General features: G+C 44.2%; 1 protein-coding gene across 1 annotated transcript in view; it reads left to right on the forward strand.

The window, feature by feature from the left end:
- Window positions 1-24,606, forward strand: part of AK4 (adenylate kinase 4) — a 64,148-nt gene that overhangs the window by 25,450 nt on the left and 14,092 nt on the right. The window contains exon 2 of the mRNA XM_007528230.3: window positions 8,959-9,078. Within this exon, the coding sequence (XP_007528292.2) occupies window positions 8,959-9,078 (120 nt within the window). The remainder of the gene's footprint in view (window positions 1-8,958; window positions 9,079-24,606) is intronic.

The raw sequence follows: 24,606 nt of genomic DNA on the forward strand, positions 1-24,606 counted from the left end.
TGGATGGATGGATGGGATGGATGGATGTCTAGGTGGTTGGATGGATGGATGTCTGGGTGGTTGGATGGATGGATTGAATGATGGATGGATGGATGTCTGGGTGGATGGATGGATGGATGGATGCAGGGTTTGCTTCACGGGATAGAGAGACCAGGAACTCGTGGGGGTGTGATAATACAATTCTTTATTCACATGGGAACGCCCCAGAGTCGGGTGTGAGCACAGCGGGTTAAGCCATGTGGTGCCAAACCACAGTGGCCACCTCCTGCTCTGCACGCCAGCCCTTCTCCAGGTTGGGATGCGGGAGAGAAAAGAGAGGGTGAAACCAGGAACAGAAATGGGTTTTATGGGATAAAACCGAAGTGGCAAGTCGGAAATGGCTAGGAAAGGGGGTGGAGAGAGGCAAAAGGGATTCTGGGAAGGTGGAAGCGTCCTTAGCAACTGTTGTGAGGGTTTTAACTGGTGGGATTAATATACCCTGCTGGCAGGGCAGGTCTCGAGGTAGAAAGAAGATAGATCAGGCAAAACAATGATTATGTAGATAGGCCATACTGTCAGCAATGCAGCATGGAGCAGGGGGAGCTGATTTAATGCCCGACAGATGGATGACAAGGAGAGGGTTCATTTGGTGCCAGAGTGGATAGAACTAGATAGGAAGCAGCTGCACAGAAACTCTTGCTGTCTATGTGTTTTAATTTCTTTGAACACAGCACATAACAGAAGCTGGGTGGTTCAACAGAGCGGGACCATATCTTTCCCCATACCAACACCCTAAGTAGGCGATATACCTCGAGCTGTCAAAGACTCTTTATAGAGTCTCTGTCTTTCTCTCTCCCCCCCCTTTTTTTTTTTAAAACAAAGACTTACTTCACATTCCAGAATATATGCTAATATTTGGAGTATTTCTATCGGAGGAATTGTGTGTGCATAAACATAAGAGACAGTTTAGTAGAGTAGTTACGGAACTAGACACTGTTGCCCACTTGTTTCAGTTTGAGCCTCTATTCTGCTACTTGTTCACTGAATTACTTTGGCTGAACTTTTGGGCTTCAGTTTATCTCCCTCCTTTTTTTTCTTCTCGGTGTCAGGTTTTACTTGTTATTCTCTTTTTTTAATGTTTATTTATTTTCCCTTTTGTTGCCCCTTTTGTTATTGTTGTTAATGTCATCATTGTTGGATAGGAAGAAGAGAAATGGAGAGAGAAGGGGAAGACAGAGAGGGGGAGAGAAAGATAGACATCTCAGACTGGCTTCACCGCCTGAAGTGACTCCCCTGCAGGTGGGGAGCTGGGGGCTTGAACCTGGATCCTTACTCCAGTCCTTGCACTTTGTGCTATGTGTGCTTAAGGCGCTGCACTACTGCCCGACTCCCTTACTTGTTATTCTTACAAATCTCCTTTTTGTCTAGAATCAGAGTTAGGAGCTCTCAAGGAAAATGGCCTCTGTCACTTTGCAATCTGTTTCTGACATTTTTCTTTGGCCTCTTTAATTCTCTTGGTCAAAAGACTAGCATCTTCCTGGCCTTCCTTCCTTTCCTCTCCAGGGTTACCACTGGGGTTTGGTGCCTGCACTTCGAATGCACTGCTACTGTAGCCATCTTTTCTCTTTGTTTCCGTTTCTTTTTCCTTCTTTCTTTTTTTTTCTTTTGATAGGAAAGAGAGAAATCAAGAGGGGAGGGAAAGACAGAGAGGGGGAGAGAAAGATAGACACCTGCAGACCTGCTTCACCTCCTGTGAAGTGACTCCCCTGCAAATGGGGAGCTGGGGGCTCAAACTGCCTTGTTGGGGCCATCTTTGCACTTTGTACTTTATGCGCTTAATTTAACCTAGTATACCACCGCCCGTCCCCTGTTCCTATGTATAAATTCTTTTATTTTACTTTATTTATTTATTTTCCCTTTTGTTGCCCTTATTGTCTTTTTTTATTGTTATCGATGTCGTTGTTGGATAGGACAGAGAGAAATAGAGAGAAGAGGGGAAGACAGAGAGGAGGAGAGAAAGATAGACACCTGCAGACCTGCTTCACCGCCTGTGAAGCGACTCCCCTGCAGGTGGGGAGCCGGGGGCTCGAACCGGGATCCTTACGCCGGTCCTTGTGCTTTGTATCATGTGCGCTTAACCCGCTGCGTTACAGTCCAACTCCCCTATGTGTAAATTCTTAATCTGGCCTGCAGATTATGAACTACAGTGTTTACACGTAGATCAAGTAGATCCGGTTGCTCTGCCATGAGGCTAGTCCTCTGTTAGGAAAGATTTAGCTGAGGGCATGAATGGGGTTGGGAAGACTGTGCAAACTCCCAGGACATACTGAACATCTGGTTTGTATCAGCTATTCATGGTGTATGCAGTCGTGTGCCAGCCAGCCATACATGATCCCCTGTTGTCAGATGAAGCCTGAGAAATAATATATCAACATGGCGAGGCTGTGGGAATGGACAGGGAGTCCTAGGAGCGTGTCCAAGGGATCTATCTTATTTGGGGAGGCAGGAAAAGCCCAGGGATGGAGAATAGGATGGAGCTGAATGAGAGCACATGGGCGAAAGAGAGACCACCAATGTAGGCAGGGACCAGATGTGAAGGGACTTACTTGGAAGCCACAAAGTGGGCAGTAGAAGGCCATCAAAATGTTTTCAGCAGGGAAGGACCTTTACTGCTACTGTAAGTGTCTGTAGAACTTAATTGTGGTAACAGCTGTTTAATTTTTCTGCCTAATAGCAAAATCCCGTGAAATTTTACTCTTTTTTTTTCTTTTTCTTTTTGAGACAGGCAGAAAGGGGCGGGGCACAGTAAGATGGAACACAAAAGCTTCCTTTAATGTGGTGGGGGCAGGGCTCAAACCTGGGTTCTACACATGGGAAGGAACTGCACTACCCCAGGGAGCTATTTCATTGGGTGCTAACACCCAACTCCAGTGGTCAGTCTCCAGACCACAGGGCAGACCTCATCACACTTCTGTGGACACAGAAATCAGCACTCAATAAATCTCGTTCACACGAGGATTTCATGGATTCGCAGAGTATTTAAAATGAAAAAATAAAAACAACGAACCACATCCTATATTTTCTAATCTTAACACTTAGCAAATAGTATTCCATCTTCTCCATTTCTCCTATCCCCATCTTCCTAACATCATTTTTTTTCTCTCTCATTTTGAATCTGTGGAGTTATTTTCTTAAAAAATATTTTATTTATTCATTTTCCCTTTTGTCCTTTTTTATTGTTGTTGTAGTATTTATATTGTTATAGACATCATCGTTGTTGGATAGGACAGAGAGAAATGGAGAGAGGAGGGGAAGACAGAGAAGGGGAGAGAAAGATAGACACCTGCAGACCTGTTTCACCGCCTGTGAAGCGACTCCCCTGCAGGTGGGGAGCTGGGGGCTCAAATCTGGATCCATATGCTGGTCCTTGCAATTTGTGCTACGTGCACTTAGCCTGCTGCGCTACAGCCCGACTCCCAAATTTGTGGATTTCTGTTGGGGAAGTCATTCAGCCTCTGATTTATTTAAGCTGACTACCCTGAGTATTTAAGGTGAGTGTAGAATGGATTTCATGTCACCTAAAGATTCGTGTGTGTGTGTGTGTGTGTTTGTGTGTGTGTGTGTGTGTGTACGTACATGTGTACGCACGCGCTTTAATGGCTTTTCTAAAGAAATGTCGCTTTGCTTAATTGGCTCTCTTAGATATTGAGAACAGATTTTCTGTCTGACCAGCCTGCTTTCTGCTAAGCCATCTACTGAGGTTTCCATGGCAGTCTAGAGCCATCCTTGGGTTTCTATCATCACAACAACAGAGCTCGTTCTCTGCAATTCTCGGTTTGCTCCTTTGCTCATCAGTTGTTTGGATCTGAGAGACTGGGAAAGTAGAATTTTTAATATTTTCTTGTGTTGGTTCCTGGGGCCTCGTATGTTTGTGCTCTACTCCTGACCTAGCCTCACACTCAGCCACAAAGAATAGAAGTCCAGACAGTGAAGGTTTCATCTTAAGTGGTATGTGAAGAATAATGCTATTGATTTTTCAAAGGAGGAAAGTAAATTTCTTAAGAGTTTTGCCCAGGAGTGAGCCATGTGGTGGACAGGTTCACATCCTGTAGCACAGCCCACAGGGTGCTGGCGATTGGGGACTTAATAGGAGTAGTCACCAAGAGAAGTGAAACAGAAGCTCATTGTTTATATACTTTGAGCAGGGTCTTATGAGTTTTAGTAAGTAGAAAGATTTAATGGAATGGGGAGAAAAGAAATACTCTACCTACCACCCTTCTCCCCTCTGAATGCTGTGATGTGTTCCCTGAGACATGGAGAGAGCGAGAAAGAGAGAGACAGAGGGGGGCAGGGAAACTATTGACTGAGGCAAGAAACCCTATGGCAAGGACAGAGTAGGAAAGGAAAGGCGTATCTTGGACATAGTAAGTCTGAGATGCCAGCAGAGGTTACACATTGCCCCATCTCACACTGGTATTCAGAGAACTTAGGCGAACACTTTTAGAGACTGTTCTCTTTCTCTCCTTCCTTCCTTCCTTCCTTCCTTCCTTCCTTCCTTCCTTCCTTCCTCCTCTTTCTCCTCCTCCTTCCTCCTCCTTCTTTTTCTACTTCTTCTTTCTCTCTTTCTCTTTCTTCCCTTCTTTCTTTTTCCCTCCCTCCCTTTCTTTCTCCCTTTCTTTCTTTCTTTCTTTCTTTCTTTCTTTCTTTCTTTCTTCCTTTCTCTCATCAGTTAACCGAGGCAACATGATTGTCACAGGGGTATAGTTCCACATCTCTCCAAGATGGATGTCGCCACACCTCACCCTGTGCCCAGCCACTATCCTCCTTCACTCTATGTCCCAACCACCCTGGCCACCCCTGCCTCACCTTCCTGACTCTGCATATCCAGATCTGTTGCAAAAATAGGTACTTTCATCCTTCATCCTTCAGAAATCACAAAGGCCAGTATATCCCCATAGGATAAATTTCCCGCCTCCAGGGACCTGAGTATCAGTGTAGGATCACATTAACCCTGATTCAGTTTGCACGACCCACCCATCTACTGTCTCTTCCTAGATAATTTTTGAATCTCCACTCAAACATTCCTGTAGACAAGCCTTTCTTTTTGCACTTCACATTTGCATTCTTAATTCTAAGCTCTGGGGATAGAGTAAGATAACATCATCGCCATGTGACAGAGTACTGGATTGTGGATATGTTGCTTTTGTGCCTTTCTTATTTTTCCCTTCTTCTTCTAGCGTTTGCCCTTCTTCCATAGCCAGTCAACAGCATCAGGTTGAGCCTGATGTCAAGTTTCGAGACCTCCTTTGAATTTGGAGAGGTGGCAGGCGTTGACTATGTGGGTCATAGTCTGTCTGGAGCCGCAGGGGCAGTTCGGGTCGTCTCTGGCTCCCCAGCGATGGAACATAGCGGCGCACCGGCCATGGCCTGTTCGATAGCGATTGAGGAGGGCCCAGTCATAACGTGCTAGGTCAAAGCTGGGTTGACACTTGCAGGGGTCTGTGATGAGGTGTTTGTTCTTGACCTCAGCTGACTGCCAACTCTGTTTCCAAGAGTCTGGAACAGAGAAGTTCAGTGTAGGCGTAGGGGACCAGATTGGGTGACGAGACGTCAAGCGTTGGACAGGGTGGGCGAAGATATCCGCGTATATTGGCAGGTCCGGTCGCGCGTAGACGTGGGAAATGAACTTAGATGATGCCGCATCCCGACGAATATCTGGCGGGGCGATGTTGCTAAGAACTGGCAGCCATGGAACCGGAGTGGAACGGATGGTTCCAGAAATTATCCTCATGGAGGAATATAATTTGGAATCGACCAAGTTGACATGGGGCTACGGAACCATCCTGGGGCACAGTATTCTGCAGTGGAATAGCATAATGCCAGAGATGATGATCGTAGTGTGGAAGCGCTCGCGCCCCATGAGGAGCTGGCCAGTCTTGCAATGATGTGATTCCTCGCGCCCACCTTTGCTGCAGTTTCTATGAGATGTTTACACTGTCTGAACTGGAAGACGCTTTGAAGAGGGTTAAACCAGGAACGGCTACTGGCTATGATAACATCACCCCAGAACTCATTCTTAACTTGGGCCCCGCGGCAAAGAAGTGGCTCACTACATTCCTGTCCCACATCTTGGAATCCAAATCTATGCCCAAAATTTGGCATCGTGCGAAGATAATAGCAGTTCTGAAACCAAAGAAAGACCCAACACTGGCCGCCAGCTATAGACCAATTTCTCTCCTCTCCGTGTGTTACAAACTCCTTGAGAGGCTGCTTCTGTCACGTATTTCTCCTCTTACAGAGAAATTCCTATCACCCGCCCAAGCTGGTTTCCGCCCAGGAAGATCTACCTGCGAACAAGCCCTGGCCCTCTCAACTTACATTGAAAATGGATTCCAGAAGAATTTAAAGACGGGTGCTGTCTTTGTTGATCTCACAGCAGCCTATGACACGGTCTGGCACCGTGGTCTCCTAGTCAAGATCTCAAGACGACTGCCTCCATGGGTGGCCAACACTATATCGTTTCTTCTCCAAAACAGAAGATTCCAGGTGCATCTGGGTGACAAGTCTAGCAGATGGAGACTTGTCTCAAGTGGCCTCCCCCAGGGCTCTGTTCTGGCTCCTACGCTATTTAATATTTACATCAATGACCTCCCAGAAACTTCTTCAAGGAAGTTCATCTACGCCGATGACATCTGCTGTGCAACTCAGGCATCCAAGTTCGACATCCTCGAGGAAACACTCACGAAAGACATGTCTCTGATATCTGATTACTGTAAAAAATGGTGACTAATCCCTAGCACTGCAAAAACGGTATCATCTGTTTTCCATCTACACCATGCCTCGGCCTCGCGTGAGCTTAATGTGCAGCTTGGTGATACGAGAATCTGGCATGAAGCCCAGCCAGTCTACCTTGGCGTTACTCTCGATCGCACTCTGTCATTCCACGAACATCTCATATTTTTCCCTGATCTTTCTCCTCTCTTTCCCTCCCACCCTCCCTTCCTTCCTTTCTCTCTTTTTGCTCTTTGTTTCTCTCTTTTCATTCTTTGTTCTTTCTTTCTCTCTTGATAGACAGTAATTTAGAAGGAAGAGGATGATAAAGAAGGAGACACCTGCAGTACTGTTTTACCGCTCACACCTCCCCCCCAGATGGGAACCCCAGGCCTTTGCACACTAATGTGTGTGCCCAGCTAGGTGCACCACTGCCCGGTCCCCTTTCCTGATGCTTCTTACTCTTTTTCCTTGGATTTTTGAAATTATTCCACATTGTAGTAGATCTCTCTCCTCAGAAGATGCATGTTAGTTATGTAGCTCTTTAAAATTTTTTTTTAATATTTATTTTCCCTTTTGTTGCCCTTGTTGTTTTATTGTTGTAGTTATTATTGTTGTTATTGATGTCATCGTTGGATAGAACAGAGAGAAATAGAGAGAGGAGGGGGAGATAAAGAGGGGAAGAGAAAGATACCTGCAGCACCGCTTCACCACCTGTGAAGCAACTCCTCTGCAGTTGGGGAGCCTGAGGCTCGAACTAGGATCATTACGCCGTTCCTTGCGCTTTGAGACACTTAACCCGGGATCCTAACGCTGGTCCTTGCGTTTTGCGCCACGTGCACTTAACCCACTGCGCTACCGCCCGACTCCCAGTTTTTTATCCCTTAAAAAAATATTTTTGGGAGTCAGCCGTAGCACAGCGGTTAAGCTCAAGTGGCACAAAGCGCAAGGACCTGCATAAGAATCCCTGTCAAGTCTCCGGCTCCCCACCTGCAGAGGAGTCGCTTCACAGGCGGTGAAGCAAGTCTGCAGGTGTCTGTCTTTCCCCCTCTCTGTCTTCCCCTCCTCTCTCCATTTCTCTCTGTCCTATCCAACAACGACGATATCAGTAACAACAATAATAAAGGCAACAACAAGGCCAACAAAAGGGAATAAATATTAAAAAATCAAAACAAATTATTTATTTATTTATTATCGGATAGAAACAAATTGAGAGGGGAAGGGGATATAGAGAGAAGAGACACAGAGATACCTGCAGCCCTGCTTCACCACTTGTGAAGCTTTCCCTCTGAAGGTGGGGACCAGGGGCTTGATCCTGGGTCCTTGTGCACTGTAATGTGTGCGCTTAACCAGGTACACCACCACCTGGTCCCAAAACATCTATTTCTATCCGTTCCCTGCTTTTCAGTTAGCCACAGGAAAAATGGAAGAGCACAGAACCATCTTTTTTTTTTTTTTTAAGAAAGGATAAATTAACAAAACCATAGGGTAGGAGGGGTACAACTCCACACAATTCCCACCACCCAATCTCCATATCCCACCCCCTCCCCTGATAGCTTTCCCATTTTCTATCCCTCTGGGAGCATGGACCCAGGGTCATTGTGGGTTGCAGAAGGTGGAAGGTCTGGCTTCTGTAATTGCTTCCCCGCTGAACATGGGCGTTGACAGGTCGGTCCATACTCCCAGTCTGCCTCTCTCTTTCCCTAGGAGGGTGGGTCTCTGGGGAAGTGGAGCTCCAGGACACATTGGTGGGGTCTTCAGTCCAGGGAAGCCTGGCCGGCATCCTGATGACATCTGGAACCTGGTGACTGAAAAGAGAGTTAACATACAAAGCCAAACAAATTGTTGAGCAATTTTTTTTTAACAGTTACCAGTATTTAAAAAAAAATGAACACATGTAACATAACATCCCCTTTAAAACACTCTACAAACGACCTTATGAAAGACAAAGACTTTTTATCTGTTCACAGTATGTGTGTTTTGTAAACAGTAATTCACTATGATGTAATTTTGAAAGCATATAAATGGATAATTTCTGAGCACTATAAAGGTCTCTGACTCACAGCTGACAAATGATACAGAACACGTCCCTTTTATTATGGAAACTGAACATCTTTAAGTGATACTACGTTTGGACATGTATCTATAAATTATTTATTTATTTATTTATTTATCGAGTGTCTTTTTTCCCCCCTTGTTTTTTAACAGAAGTTGGTGACATGGCAAAACAGTACATAGAGAAAGGCCTTCTGGTTCCAGATTACGTGATCACACGCCTAATGATGAAGGAGTTGGAAAACCGGCAAGGGGAACACTGGTTATTAGATGGTGAGTTTGGTGAGCCTGGGGCCAACAGAATTTCTGAGAATAGCTGATTGTGGTCTCCCGGCATATTCCATTCATCTCCTACAGATTTGTAGAGCATGGCGGACGTAGATAACATAATGGTTATGCATAATGTTATCTTTCCTCCCTGAGGCTCCAAAGTCCCAGGTTCAATCCCCTGCAACACCATAAGCCAGAGCTGAGCAGTGCTGTGGTAAAAAATCAGAGAGAGAGAGCAGATTTGCAGTACCCTTTCTTTTTTAAAAAAAATTTATTTATTTACCTTTTGTTGCCCTTGTTATTTTTTATTGTTGTTGTAGTTATTATTGTTATTGTTATGGATATCGTTGTTGTTGGATAGGACAGAGAGAAATGGAGAGAGGAGGGGAAGACAGAGGGGGGAGAGAAAGACAGACACCTGCAGACCTGTTTCACCACCTATGAAGTGACTGCCCTGCAGGTGGGGAACCGGGAGCTTGAATCGGGATCCTTACGCTGGTCCTTGTGCTTAGCGCCACCTGTGCTTAACCCGCTACGCTACCGCCTGACTCCCTGAGTACCCTTTCTTTTAAATTTTGGAACATTTAAGTCCATTCCACCTGGGTAAAAGTGATGGAAATCTACTATGGTGTAAGACATTTCAGTACTACTCTGCCCAGATTCTGCCCCCTGGAACCATCTATTTTTATTGAAATTCTATTCCTGTTTGTTTCTGTGGTGCCTTTTATTTCCATAATTAAGTCATCCTGTCATCTTCAGTATAACTCAGTTTAAAGCAGAGGTTCTCATAAGCAGGCCACACAGATAGAAGCCATAAGCTATCATTTTCTGTCTGTCTGATTAACAAAGAGGAAAAAAAAATCTGAATTTCATATTACGGAGTATATGGATAGGCAGTGTTGTTGAGAATATAACGGTCAGTCAATCTTTGAAGAATACGTTTAGCAGTCTTTAAGCTTTTTGACGGACTAATTCCTTACTGTGTTTCTTTTTCTCTTTTTAAAAATTATCTTTATTTATTAGATAGAGACAGTGAGAAATCAAGCAGGTAGGGGGAGATAGAGAAGGAGAGGTAGAGACACCTGTAGCCCTGCTTCACCACTTGCAAAGCTTTCCCCCTGCACGTGGGGACTGGGGGCTCAAACTGGATCTTATTTATTTATTTTTTGATTGTTTAAAAAGTATTTTATTTACTTATTTTAATTTATTTGTTTTTAAAAAGTATTTTATTTATTTATTCCCTTTTGTTGCCCTTGGTTTTTTTATTGTTTTAGTTATTATTGTTGTTGTTATTGATGTCTTCGTTGTTGGATAGGACTGAGAGATATGGAGAGAGGAGGGGAAGACAGAGAGGGGGTGAGAAAGACAGACACCTGTAGACCTGCTTCACCGCCTGTGAAGCGATTCCCCTGCAGGTGGGGAGCTGGGGGCTTGAACCGGGATCGTTACGCCGATTCTTATGCCTCGCGCCATGTACGCTTAACCCGCTGCGCTACCGCCCGACTCCCTATTTTTTAATTTTTGAGCTAGATGAAGAGAGAGAAAGACACAGAGAAACACCAGAGCACTGTACAGCTCTGGTTTATGGTGGTACGGGGGATTGAACCTGGGACTTCGGAGCCTCAGGCATGAGAGTCTCTTTGCATAACCATTATGCTATCTACCCCTACCCCAAACCAGATCTTTGTGCTTTGTACCATGTGGGCTTAACCAGGTGCACCACCACCTGGCCCTCTATACTGTGTTTCTTTCCTAAAGATAATGCTAAGTCTATCTTTCATAATGTTTGTTTTAGCATTATTTTTTTAAAGAAAGATACTGGTAACAGCCTATATATTTGTCACAGGGATGCCTTAAATTTTGTTACATTTTATTAACAACTTGCATGGGTCCCGGGAGAAATGGCATCACATAGGTTCCTGGAGAAGATCAGACAAGAACAGCAACAGTTGAAGGGGGCGAAAGGTGAAAGGCAAAAGGCAGAAAGAGCTGAATTTCCATGGGATACTTGTTTAAGTAACCTTCCACACCCACAATCCCTTGAGAATTGACATCATATGCTGTGCATCTGTAGTCTGTTTATGATGCTGGCATGACATCACTGTATGTTAATTACATACATATGTATGCTAATTACATACATAGCCCATAATTCCTCCTGCTTACGGTCAGTAAACAACATATTCCCAACAGTAAGTTTATATCTTTTTAAATTTCTTTACTGGAGGATTAATGGCTTACAGTTGACAGCAAATACAATAGCTTGTACATGCGTAACATTTCCCAGTTGTCCACATAACAGTTCAACTCCCACTAGGTCCTCTGCCTGTGTTGCAGGACCTGAAATCTATCCCTTTACTCAGAGCCTTTTACTTTGGTGCAATACACCAACTCCAGTCCAAGTTCTACTTAGTGTTTTCCCTTCTGTTCTTGTTGTTCAACTTCTGTCTATGACTGGGACCATCCCATATTCTTCCTTCTATTTCTGACTTACCTCACTTAACATGGTAACTTCAAACTCCATCCAAGATGGAGTGAAGAAGTTGATTTCACCATTTTAAATAGCTGAGTAGTATTCCATTGTGTGTATATAGACCACAACTTACTCAGCCACTCATCTGTTGTTGGGACGCCTGGGTTGTTTCCAGGTTTTGGCTGTTACAAATTGTGCTGCTATGAACATAGGTGTAAACAAGTAACTAAGTATTTTTTACTAGATTGGAAACCAGAAGGCATGATCTGAGTGTGGTATGCTCATTGGTTTCCAAGGCTTAGCACAATGACAGGAAAAGTTGCAAATTGAAAGTTCATTAAGTGCCTGACCCAGAGCAAAGGCACAGGCAGAGAGAGAACCAGAACCTAGGAAAGAGGAGGAGGGAGGTATGTTTCCAGCTGTTCCAACGTCTTGTAAGGATGTACTGATAGGATATATGCAGAGTGCATAGAAGAACAAATACCTGTCATATAGTAACTGCTATCTATAAGTATGAGGATTTTATTATTTATTATATAGGTCCTCAATAATTGTTTTAAAGATTTAACTATATTTATTAACAAGAGAAAGGCAGAACTAGAGCAATCAGTCTGGCATATGCAGTGTGGGAGACTGAACTTGGGAACTCATGCTTGATGGTTCAACATTTCATCTCCTATACTGGAATCACATTCAAAATATCTTTGTTTATGTATTAACATGAGGAAGAAATAACTAGACTACTGCCCTGGCATTTCTTCTCGTGATCGTTGACATTGAACTGACACTTCTATCGGACTTACTGGTACACCTCTTGGACACTTTACACAACTTTACAGCAGCTTCCCTTTATGCTGCTGGGTTTCTCAAAGACCAACCATAGCAGTCCATGGACTTTGCAGCCAGCTGTCTTGGGGATTCGCTGAATAGCCCCTTTGCTTGGGAGGCTACATCCTTCGCCTGCAGGCCCTGTCCCCAGAGGTAGGAAACACCCCCAGAGGCAGGAAACGCCCTTCTCTCCGCCTACCAATCCTTCCCTTGACATTAAACTGGTTTTTGCTGCTCTCCTATTTGTTCCTCCATGTCTTATGCCAGTTCTTTTGAAAACGCCTGCATGATATAGGTTTCTGTTCACCCCTACACTGCTATTCCCTTGACAGAAATGGAGTCTTTTACAGACATTCAACCATTTGAATATGGCCATTAAGTAAGAGGGAGATGTTGAGAAATTGTGAGGATGTGGTTGCGCTTGGAGGGGCTTGAACCTGAGGGGTGTGTCAACCCTGTTAGTCTGTCTCTCTACAGAGAAGTTGAGCAAGGAGGGACAGTAGAATCCCAAAGGTGTGCCTCCTATCAGTCTCCCTACCTCACAAAACACCCCACATTCCTGATACTATGGCCATTAGATAAAAAGAAAGGGAGAAATGTTGGTCATCATTTCTCCTTTGGCTAGTTCTGCTTCTGTTTCTATCTGTGTCATCACGCCAGGTTCCCTGCATTGCTTAATGCTGTGGTCTATTTACATAATCATTGTTTTGTTTGAGACCCGCCCTGGTTTAATCTCCATTGGTTTAATCCCCACTTGTTCACGCTCTTTTTCCACTCTGCCCCCTTATCCTACGTACTTCCTTTTCCACCCTACCACTTCCGTCTCAGAAGATATTTAAAGGCAAATCAATAAACGTAGCAGGGTATTGTGTGTTCCTGCTCCGAGAGTCCCAGAGTCTCTCTCTTGCGAAGCTAGTTCCTGATCCCTTCCCTGCACAGCAGCCTAGGTTGGCTCCGGTAGAGTTCTCTCCAACCCAGAGAGCACGTGCCTGGGCAGAAGCACCCTCAGGCTAGCCCGGCAGTTTATATGATGCTGGGGATTGAACTCAGACTTCATTCGTTCAAGTCCAGTACTGTAGCTACTTTGTCACCCCATGGGATGCCTGTATTAAAAAGAAAGAAAGTAGTGACTGTGAAGTGCTAAAAATAGCCTAACAGCTAGTTAAATAGCTCACTTGGGTAGTGCACCACTCTGCTGTGGGCACAGCTCAGGCTCAAGGCTGGCCTCCACAACACTGAAAGAAACTTTGGCTGTAGTTTCTTTTTTTCACTCACTCATTCACTCATTGTCTTTGCCTTTCTGTCACTATCTTTAAAAAAGAGAAAAGAAAAGAAAGAAAGAAAGCTCAGATATTTAGCCATGTGAAATGGTTAAAAAAAAAAAGGTTTCACTTAAAGAATGTTTTCTGTTTTATTTTAAAATTGTTAATTAATCAATTATTTTATTGATTTAATAATAGTCAACTCTAAGACTATAGGATAAGAGGGGTACAGTTCCACAAAATTCCCACCACCAGAGTTCTGCATCCCATGCCCTCCTTTGAAAGCTTTTCCTGTTCTTTATCCCTCTGGGAGTATGGACCCAGGGTCATCATGGGGTGTAGACTGTGGAAGGTCTGGCTTCTATAATTGCTTCCCTGTTGAACATGGGCATTGGCAGGTCAGTCCATACTCCCAGTCTGTTTCTATCATTCCCTAGTGGGACAGGGATCTGGGGAGGTAGGGTTCCAGGGTACATTGATGAAGTCATCTGCCCATGGTAGCATTTGCTACTTGATGGCTGAAAGCATTAAGATATAAAGCAGAACAAATTGTTTAATAATCAGGAACCTAAAGGCAAGAATAGAACAGATGAGATTTTGGGGGGGGGGGGTGTCTCCATTTTGCAAAACATTAGTAGGTCTATTTTAGGTATATTCCAAGGGGCCCATGACTTTACTAATTTTTGCCTGAGCCCAACGGCCAACCTGCAGGTGAACCAAAGGTATTGTCTGGGGAGATGGTGTCAGAGTTGGAAATAGGACTAGAAAGCTGAATCAGGGAAGACAGTAGCTTCTAAATATGGGAAAAGTCTATAAATACAGTTAACTATAGATCCCACCCATCTGACCTGGGACCCATAGTCAGCACGGGAGCCTGTGTAACCTCTGCATCCCTATAGGTCTGAGCTCACTCTTCATGGTCACAGCTAGGAACATTCCAGGCTGCACTCATTGCAGGATCTTGCCGGGATAGCCTGAGGGTACTTCTTCCCGAGCTAGTGCTCTCTGGCTTGGAGAGAACTCAACTGGAGCCGATCTAGGCTGCTGTGTGGGAGAGGGATCAGGAACTCGTGCTGCACTAACTTCCTCAGGAGATACACTCTGGAACTCTCGGAGCCGGAAAGCAATTTCCAAGTGTCTTTAGTCAGAAGAGCAGCTGTTTTTTATACTCTCCAAGTAGGGTGGAAACAGGATGTGATATAGAGAGGGTGGAGAGAAAAGTGACTGGTGAAAATCAGAGTGTGACAAGGAGGGGGCGGGACAGGTGAGAATCCTATCACTGAACCACCAATGCTCTGGAGGGAGTGCTTTATGTAAATGTAAAAGTGATTTATGTAAATAGACCAAAGCTTTGGATCAGTAAATCCCTATATAGGCATATGGTTAAGCAGAAGCCAGGGGGAGGTGGCATACTACCCAACAGGATCTGTCTTTCACAAGTGGCAGAGTATGTTGACCCAGTCTCCCTTCAGAGAGAGGGGCAGTTTCCACCATTGTTGTTTGACATGGAGGACAAGATCCTGTAGAGGCCCACAGGAGGGTTTATGATGTTCCTGATGAAGATGACCACTATTCAGCTCTGACTTATGGTGGTGCTGGGAGTTGAACCTGGGACCTCAGAGCCTTGGGCATGAGAATCTTTTGCATAAGCATTATGCTATCTCTCCCCTCTATCCCCACCCATCACTCACCTCTTTCTCTTTTTTTTTCTTTACCTTGAACCTCTTATTACATGTATGATTCCAGTGCTGCTGGAATGGTTTTTAAATCTATTGTGTATAGAGAGGTGGAGACACAATGAGAAAGGATGGAGGGAAGGAGGAAGTGAGAGGGGGAGAGGTACTGCAGCATTCCTCTCTGCTCTGTGCAGCTTTCCCTGGTGTCCCCACATGGTGCTGGGGCACGGAACCGCACCGCAGGTACGGGAACTGTCAGTAGGCTGGCTCCTGGCCCCTGGTACAGTTTCTTCAGTGCCTTGTTATTGCTGTAACTACTTTTCAGGGTGAATCATTGAAGTCTTTTTTACATCATAGGCCTGTTTTTAGTCAAATGCGTCAGTCTCTGGACTGATTTAATTTGTATCTTGCTCCTTGAACACCCATCTGGTCATTTTTTTTTTTTTTTTTTGTCAGTTATGAGCTTTCTTTAAAGCTCTGGAATACATCCATGTGGTAAAGTGAGGGGCCAGGAAGGCCGAGTTCTGTGTTCAGCCCCCAACTCCTTCTCTGCAGAGGATGTGCCTGGCGAGGGTGTGAAAGGTGTTTGAGTGTGGAAAGGTCAAGAAAAGAATTCTGGTGACAGATGACTCACCACCTGGGTCCATCTGCTGGAGAGAGACATCCTGGGGATGGTGGTTGGAAGCGTGGTTGGAAGCGGGCAGAGTGATGTGAGCCAGGGGAGTGCCAAGGGGGGGTCGGCTGGTGGATGGGAGTGCTGAGTGTTCCAAGCCTTGGTGATATCTACATGGCTGCTAAAAGAAAGAAAGAAAAAAATCAGCCCTGTCTTGCTTCAACAGTGTTTGTTTGAGGTTTTATTTTTGAAGTTACTGTTGTCTTCGTTGTTGGATAGGACAGAGAGAAATGGAGAGAGGAGGGGAAGACAGAGAGGGGGAGAGAAAGACAGACACCTGCAGACCTGCTTCACCACCTGTGAAGCGACTCCCCTGCAGGTGGGGAGCCGGGGGCTTGAACTGGGATCCTTACACTGGTCCTTGTGTTTTGCACCATGTGCGCTTAACCCGCTGCACTACCACCCGGCTCCCCACTTATTTCTTTTCTCTCTCTCTTTTTTTTTTTTGCTTCCAGGATTATTGCTGGGGCTTGGTGCCTGCACTACGAATCCACTGCTCCTGGAGGCCTTTTTTTTTCCCAACAGAGAGAGATGTTTATGTACTAATATAGATATTACATAAATATGTTTACATATTACATTTAGTTTTCTTTCAGCCAAAATTTATATGACAAATACAATTACATTTCTAAAAACCTAAAAGGAAAGTTTGTGTAGAATGTACTTCAGGAAATTTTTCCAAATTACTTTGTAAAAGCTACCATATTTTTTTATAGTATTCTACTTATGTTAGATCACACTGTTTTTGTTTTTTTACTTTATTTTTATTTATTTATAAAAAGAAAACATTGACAGAACCACAGGATAAGAGGGGGTACAACTCCACACAATTCCCACCACCAGAACTCTGTATCTCATCCCCTTTCCCATAGCTTCCCTTTTTTTTTTACCACCTGGCCCCCATTTCTGTTTCTGAACTTGGTTGCCAAATGTGCATTTTCTGATTTCCAGTAGGTTCTGAAACTCAGTCCTAATTCATTTTCAGATAGGCAGGATGTAACAGAATTGCTACCTGCTCCGTATGTATATACACACACATAGAGACTTCTATTAAAATTTATTCATGATGTTGATATTATTTTCTTTGAAGCAACATTGTACTATAAAATGATATATAATTTTAAGTATAGGTAACAATATTAAAGTTATCCATTTGTTTTCATAGATATAAAAAATATCTTTTTAGAACAAGTATCTGTGCTTCAGTATTCCATGTATTCTGAGCAGTGTTGAGCTCTGATACTTTTTTAAAATCTTTATTTGGGGATTAGTGGTTTACAGTCAATAGTAAAATGCAGTGGCTTGTCCATGTGTAACATTTCACAGTTTTCTACAGAACAATTCAACTCCTTCTAAGTTCTCCTCTGCCATCATGTTCCAGGACCTGAACCCTCCCCCCCTCCCACCCCAGAGTTTTTTACTTTGGTGCAATACACCAAATCCAGTCCTAACTGATGCTTATTCATCATTCCAGATCATTCTGGAACTTAATAATTTTTTTTTATATTTATTTATCCTTAGTTTTTTATTTATTATTGTTGTTATTGATGTCGTTGTTGTTATTGATGTCGTCGTTGTTGGATAGGGTAGAGAGAAGTGGAGAGAGGAGGGGAAGACAGAGAGGGAGAGAGAAAGACAGACACTTGCAGACTTGCTTCACCGCCTGTGAAGCGACTCCCCTTGCAGATGGGGAGCCGGGGACTCGAACCGGGATCCTTATGCTGGTCCTTGCGCTTTGCACCACGTGCGTGTAACCCGCTGTGCTACCGCCCGACTTCCCCGGAACTTTTTTTTTTCCACCTAGAATTATGAGCTGCTTGGATGTGTGCGGCATTTGTGTGTGTTTGTTTTCCTGAGAGTTAAATGATCTCGCACGACATTCTGCTGAACACATGTTCACTCAGAGCCTTTGTAACCAAGTGGATGATGGAAAACCAAATTACAGCTGCTGGGATATTTTGTCCTCATAGATAAATGTATTTTATCAGATTTGCTGGCTTTGAGTGTCATCCTTTCTGTATTTTTCTTTTCAAACCAATCCTCTGAAAAGTGTCACATCCCACTGGGCAGCATATGTTGATAGACTTAAAGCCAACAGTCATATCTCATCGTTTAAAAAATGCCAAGGGCATGTTTTGTTGTTGCTCTTGTCTTTGCGAGTATAGGATATTTCATGAATAAAATGTACCATGGATTTGTTTAGAGGTCGTTGAAGACATTCTGTGGAAAAAAAATGACTTAGGCTGTGTGTGTGTGTGTGTGTGTGTGTGTGTGTGTGTGTGTATGTGTGTGTGTGTAAAAGGCAGTACTTTGACTCACTTACCTTTAGATGTTTATTTTATTTTTTTTTGGCAAAGATTTTATTTATTGATTGATGAGAAAGATAGGAGAGAGAGAACCAGACATCTCTCTGGTACATGTGCTGCCAGGGATTGAACTCAAGACCTCATGCTTGAGAGTCTAATGCTTTATCCACTCTGCCACCTCCTGGACCACTAGATGCTTATTCTTTAATAATATTGTTGGGGCCAGCTGAGTGCACATGTTACAATGCGCAAGGACCAGGGTTCAAGCCCCCGGCCCCCACCTGCAGAGGGAAAGCTTTGCAGGTGGTGAAGCAGGGCTGCAGGTGTCTCTCTATCTCTCTCCTTCTCTATCACCCTCTTTCCTCTTGATTTCTGGCTGTCTCTATCCAGTAACTAATTAAAATATAATAAAAACATTTTTAAAAATATTTATTTATTTTCCCTTTTGTTGCCCTTATTGTCTTTTTATTGTTGTAGTAGTTGTTGTTGATGTCGTCGTTGTTGGATAGGACAGAGAGAAATGGAGAGAGGATGGGAAGACAGAGAGAGGGGAGAGAAAGACAGACACCTGCAGACCTGCTTCACCACCTGTGAAGCGACTCCCCTGCAGGTGGGGAGCCAGGGGCTCGAACCGGGATCCTTATGCTGGTCCTTGTGCTTTGTGCCACGTGCGCTTAACTCGCTGCGCTACCGCCTGGCTCCCAGTAAAAACATTTTTGAAAAACATTGTCAGATGACCTGTGTGTCTTCTATTATCGTGAAGAATAAATGGAGATCTTCTAGAAGAGTTTGTGCTATGCTGGTATAACAGGTTGGTTGCCCACCCAACCTGGGTTGTGTAATCACAGACTTTGACGCCTCCCTTCTTGGGCTCATCCTTCTTGACATTTTCATGACTTCTTCTCAGTGTAGGTCTGTTTGCTCAACAAATATTTGTAGTACATTCCCGTTAGATCCTAGGTATTTCTAAAATGTGTGTCTAACTGATTCTGCACTGGAATAGTGACAGCAAAGAGAAAAGTTGGAAGAATATGTTGGCGAGAGAGAACTTCGCATGCAATTCAATCCTTGTGGAATACCATTTCTGTGTCTGTCTGTGTCCGGACACTGTCCAGACACCCACAGCAGAACAACAATGAAGAGGACAGACCTGCCATTTAGAGTCCAGTGATGATTTAGTCTTTGTACTACTGAAGGCACCGAGGTGGGGCCCTTGACTTCTGTGGTTTAAATGCAAACTATGTAAGACCTAGGTTTTTATCTTTGGCATGTCCTGTGTTCAGTGCTCTGCATCTCAGTGTGAGCTGAGTACCTTACTAAAAAAAATGTGGTAAAATCATGGGTCTCTGTTCTTTGTTTTGGATGTTTTCTCTCTTGAGACCTTGCACTTCACTGAAGTCTGTTTCTTCTGGCTTTTTTCTTACTGATCTCCTAGCTATCTCGGGATGAGGGGTACCCTGACAATCAGAGAACAGTCTGTGCTTCTAGAGAACGACTGGTTTTCTTCTCTTTTTCTTTTTTTAATTGGTTTTTTAAATAGTTTTTTTAAAAAATATTTATTTATTTATTCCCTTTAGTTGCCCTTGTTGTTTTATTGTTGTAGTTGTTGTTGGATAGGACAGAGAGAAATGGAGAGAGGAGGGGAAGACAGAGAGGGGGAGAGAAAGACAGACACCTGCAGACCTGCTTCACGGCCTGTGAAGCGACTCCCATGTAGGTGGGGTGCTGGGGGCTGGAACCGGGATCCTTATGCCGGTCCCTGCGCTTTGTGCCACCTGCGCTTAACCTGCTGCGCTACAGCCCAACTCCCTGTTTTTTTAAATTGTCAAAAAATATTTATTTCCTTTTGTTGCACTTGTTATTTTATTGTTGTTGTTGATGTCATTGTTGTTGGATAGGACAGAGAGAAATGGGGAGAGGAGGGGAAGAGAGAGAGGGGGAGAGAAAGACAGACACCTGCAGACCTGCTTCACCGCCTGTGAAGCGACTCCCCTGCAGGTGGGGAGCCTGGGGCTCAAACCAGGATCCTTACCCAGTCATTGCGCTTTGCACCACGTGCGCTTAACCCACTGTGCTACCGCCCGACTCCCCCTTTTTAAAAATTTTTTTAAAACATTTATTTATAAAATAAAACATATTGACAAGACCATAGGACAAGGGGGGTAAAATTCCACACAGTTCCCACCACCAGTGTTCCATATCCCGTCCCCTCCCTTGAAAGCTTTCCTAGTCTTTAACCCTCTGGGAGCATGGGTCCAGGGTCATTATGGGCTCCTCTAGAAATGGAGAAGGGAAGGGGAGATAGAGAAGGAGAGAGAAAAGAGACACCTGCAGACCTGCTTCACCGCTTGTGAAGTGACACCCCTACAGGTGGGGAGCCGGGGGCTCGAACCAGGATCTTTGCATTTCATACTATGTGATCTTAACCTGGTGTGCCACTGCCTGGCCCCATTAACATCTTCTTCACTAGGGTCCCCAACATCCTATATTGCAGTTCCTTACACAGTACTTGCTCCTTGAATCAGACGTGTGCTGTTTCCTCCTCAATGAGATCAATGCCAAGTTCATAGGGAAACACACAAAGACACACACATGTGCACACAAATACAGTCACTTAGTATTCTGATTTTTTAATGTCTAAAGGTTTTCCTAGGGTGTGTTCAAATCTCTGTATTTATGCTTTGCACCTGACATTTAATGCTTACATGTTAAAAACTAGTCGTTCTCCAAAGTCAGGACTGCAAAAGAAGGGCAAGAGACCAGCATACTTCAAAGAAGCAGCACGCTGAGCTCTGAAGCTGCAGGTGTTGGATGATTCTAGAGATGGAAATATGAACAGATGTACCTGGAAAAGCCGGGTCGGGGCCAACTGTGACATTTGAAAGAGGGAGTTGAATAAGCATCTGAGTTAATATTAAAAATGAGCTGGAAAGAAATTGAAATATAGGGGGTTGGGCGGTAGCACAGCGGGATAAGAGCAGGTGGCGCCAAGCGCAAAGACTCGAGTAAGGAGACCGGTTCGAGCCCCCGGCTCCCCACCTGCAGAGGAGTCGCTTCATAGGCGGTGAAGCAGGTCTGCAGGTGTCTTTCTCTCCCTCTCTTTGTCTCCCCCTCCTCTCTCCATTTCTCTCTGTCCTATCCAACAACGAAGGCATCAATAACAACAACAATAATAACTACAACAATAAAACAACAAGGGCAACAAAAGGGAATAAATAAGTATTAAAAAAATAGAAATTGAAATATAAAGCTGAGTTTGAGTGGGCCGGTGGTGGCGTGCCTGGTTGAGTGCACATGTTATAATGGGTTTGACTGGGTTTGAGCCCCGGGTTCTCACCTGCAGGGGGAAAGCTTCTCAAGTGGGAAAGCAGGGCTGCAGGTGTCTCTCTCTGACTCTCTCCCTCTCTGTCACTGCCTTCCCTCTCAATTTATGTCTGTCTCGATCCAGTAAATAAAGATACTACCAACAAAAATAAGTAAAATTGACTTTGAAAGTGTGAATAATAAGTTTTTAATTCTCTTCTCAACTAACATTTAAAAATTAGCAAGATTAAGAAGTTATACTTAGGTAGACATTAAACTGGCTTTTTTGGGATGTCTTAATATACTTGCTGGTCTGATGCCTTAGCCCACCTACTGCTGCTCCTTGATTTAAAAGTTTATAAAGACGTAGGTGAAATCTCCTAATTTGAGATATTAGAGCCTGTGTGCCTACTTGATGAAATGAGTATCTTGGGAAAATGGACAATTGAAAAAAATTTTTTTTCAAAACTATATCCAGAGCATACAAAGTACACTGTGTACTTACTGTACACAAAGACAATCATGCAAAAAAAAAAAAAAAAGTAAGAAGCATTAATAGGCTGCTGAACAGAAAAAGGTTATTCAGATAAACGAAGGCCACCCTATTTAACCTCTTTAAAAAGACTGTTCAAAAAAGATGTGTTTGTTTACTTTTGATTGAGAACTAGAGCATCACTGACACATTCACTAGGAGGGATGAGCCCGCACTGGGGTGATCAATGGGACTGTGAATTCCAGCTCCCAGCGAGACCATCTTTTCCTTTTCTCCTTCCCTTCCTCCCTCCCTCCCTTCCTTCCTCCCTTTCTTTCTTCCTATTTTATTTGATAGGACAGTGAGAAATTGAGAGGGGAGGGGCAGGGAGAGAGGGAGAGAGAAAGACACCTGCAGACCTGCTTCACTGCCCCTGAAGCTTCCTACCAGCAGGTGGGGGACCAAGGGCTTAATCCAGGGCCCTTGCTCTTCTGAATGTGCTCTCAGCTGGGGGCGCTACCATTTGGCCCCTGAGCTTCATTTAAAAAAAAAAATTTTTATATTTATTTATTTTTCCCTTTTGTTGCCCTTGTTTTTTATTGTTGTTTTAGTTATTATTGTTGTTGTTGATGTCGTTGTTGTGAGAGAAAGACACCTGCAGACCTGCTTCACCGCCTGTGAAGTGACTCCCCTGCAGGTGGGGAACCGGGGGCTCGAACTGGGATCCTTACGCTGGTCCTTGCACTTTGCACCATGTGCGCTTAACCCGCTGCGCTACCGCCCGACTCGCGAGCTTCATGTTTATAGGCCCACGTTTCTAGCCACTGCTGCAGCTTGGGGACCACTTAATCTCTCTGTCTCTGTCTCTCTCTGTCTCTCTCTCTCTCTCTCTCTTTCTCTCTGTGTGTGTGTCTGTCTATTTCTCTCCCTCTCCCTCTCTCTCTCCCTCATCCCCACCCCCACCCCCATCTGCAATGAGGGATGGTTTAGAGAATGGTCGTGGGTTGGAATGACACTAACATCCTCTATAGTGGCCTCATGCATTCAGTATGACCATAACCTTCCTTTTTGTTCTCTTCACTTTCCATGGAGTTCTTCTACCCAGTGGCTCAAGCTTATTATTATTATTATTATTATTATTATTATTATTTGTACCAGAGCACTGCTCAGCTCTGGCTTATGGTGGTGCAGAGGATTGAACCTGGGACTCAGGCATGAGTCTCTTTGCATAACCATTATACTATCTGCCCCTGCCCCTGCCCCATGTATTTATTCACTGACCACACTGTCACCTATCCATTCCTTCTTTTTCTCAGGCTTCCATTTCCAAAGCTTAATGGCTTGGCTCAGGCTCTCCTGCCCAGTCCAACCAACCTCATACTTTCTGCTTGGGTGGGGGGCAGGGGTGCAGACTGATGTACTCCATCATCATCATCATCACGTCCCCACTTCACTGCTCCCCCACGGAGTGTAGCACTCTCTTTTCCTGTTGACCCACTTCCTGGGTCTCTCTTTCTTTACCAAAGCACTGCTCAGTTCTGGCTTATGGTGGTGTGGGGGATTGAACCTGGGACTCTGGAGTCTAAGGCATGAGAGTCTCTTTGCATAACCATTATGCTATCCCAGCCTCTCTCCTTCTCTTTAATAATCATTAAATAATCTCTCTTTCAAATCATCCCAGCAGAGTTCCTTCCAACATCCATTACCCACCATATCCATTGAAGCAGAAGTGGGGTTTTACCGCCCATGACTTGACTTTTCAAATAGAGTGAGACAGACAGAAGGAGAGAAGGAAAGACCCCATAGCACTGAAACTGGGGGGATGGAAGGAAAGGCGAGGGAGGACTCCTGTGGGGTGTCTGCCAGTCCTTACCTGCCAGGCTGGCTCATGAGCTAAAGAGCCTTTAAGGATGGAGCTTGCCCATAGCGGCTTCTTCAGTGTGACATGGTCTCAGTGAGTTTAGCAGGACTTGTTACCCATCAAGTGCAATTCCATCATTTTATCTGGCAACATGTAAATGCCAGAGGATCTCAATGCTTTTTGCGAATTCCCTCAAAATTCCTATTAAGATCTCAGCTTTTATTTCATTTAAAAAAAGTCTTTTCAGGGATTCGGGCCGTAGCGCTATGGGTTAAGCGCATGTGGCTGCAAAGCACAAGGACCGGCATATGAATCCCGGTTCGAGCCCCCGGCTCCCCACCTGCAGGAGAGTCACTTCACAGGCAGTGAAGCAGGTCTGCAGGTGTCTATCTTTCTCTCCCCCTCTCTGTCTTCCCCTCCTCTCTCCATTTCTCTCTGTCCTATCCAACAACGACTACATCAATAACAACAACAATAATAACTACAACAACAATGAAAAACAAGGGCAACAAAAGGGAAAATAAATAAATAAAAAAACATTAAAAAAATCTTTTCAGGTAATTTAGACCTTTTTGTTGTTATTCATTTTTCTTTCAACGTTTTTACTTATTTATTATTGGATGGAGACAAAGAGGAATTGAGAGGGAGGGGGGAGACAGAGGGAGAGAGACAGAGAG

The sequence above is a fragment of the Erinaceus europaeus genome, chromosome 13 (assembly GCF_950295315.1).
Source record: "Erinaceus europaeus chromosome 13, mEriEur2.1, whole genome shotgun sequence".
Lineage (NCBI taxonomy): Eukaryota > Metazoa > Chordata > Mammalia > Eulipotyphla > Erinaceidae > Erinaceus > Erinaceus europaeus.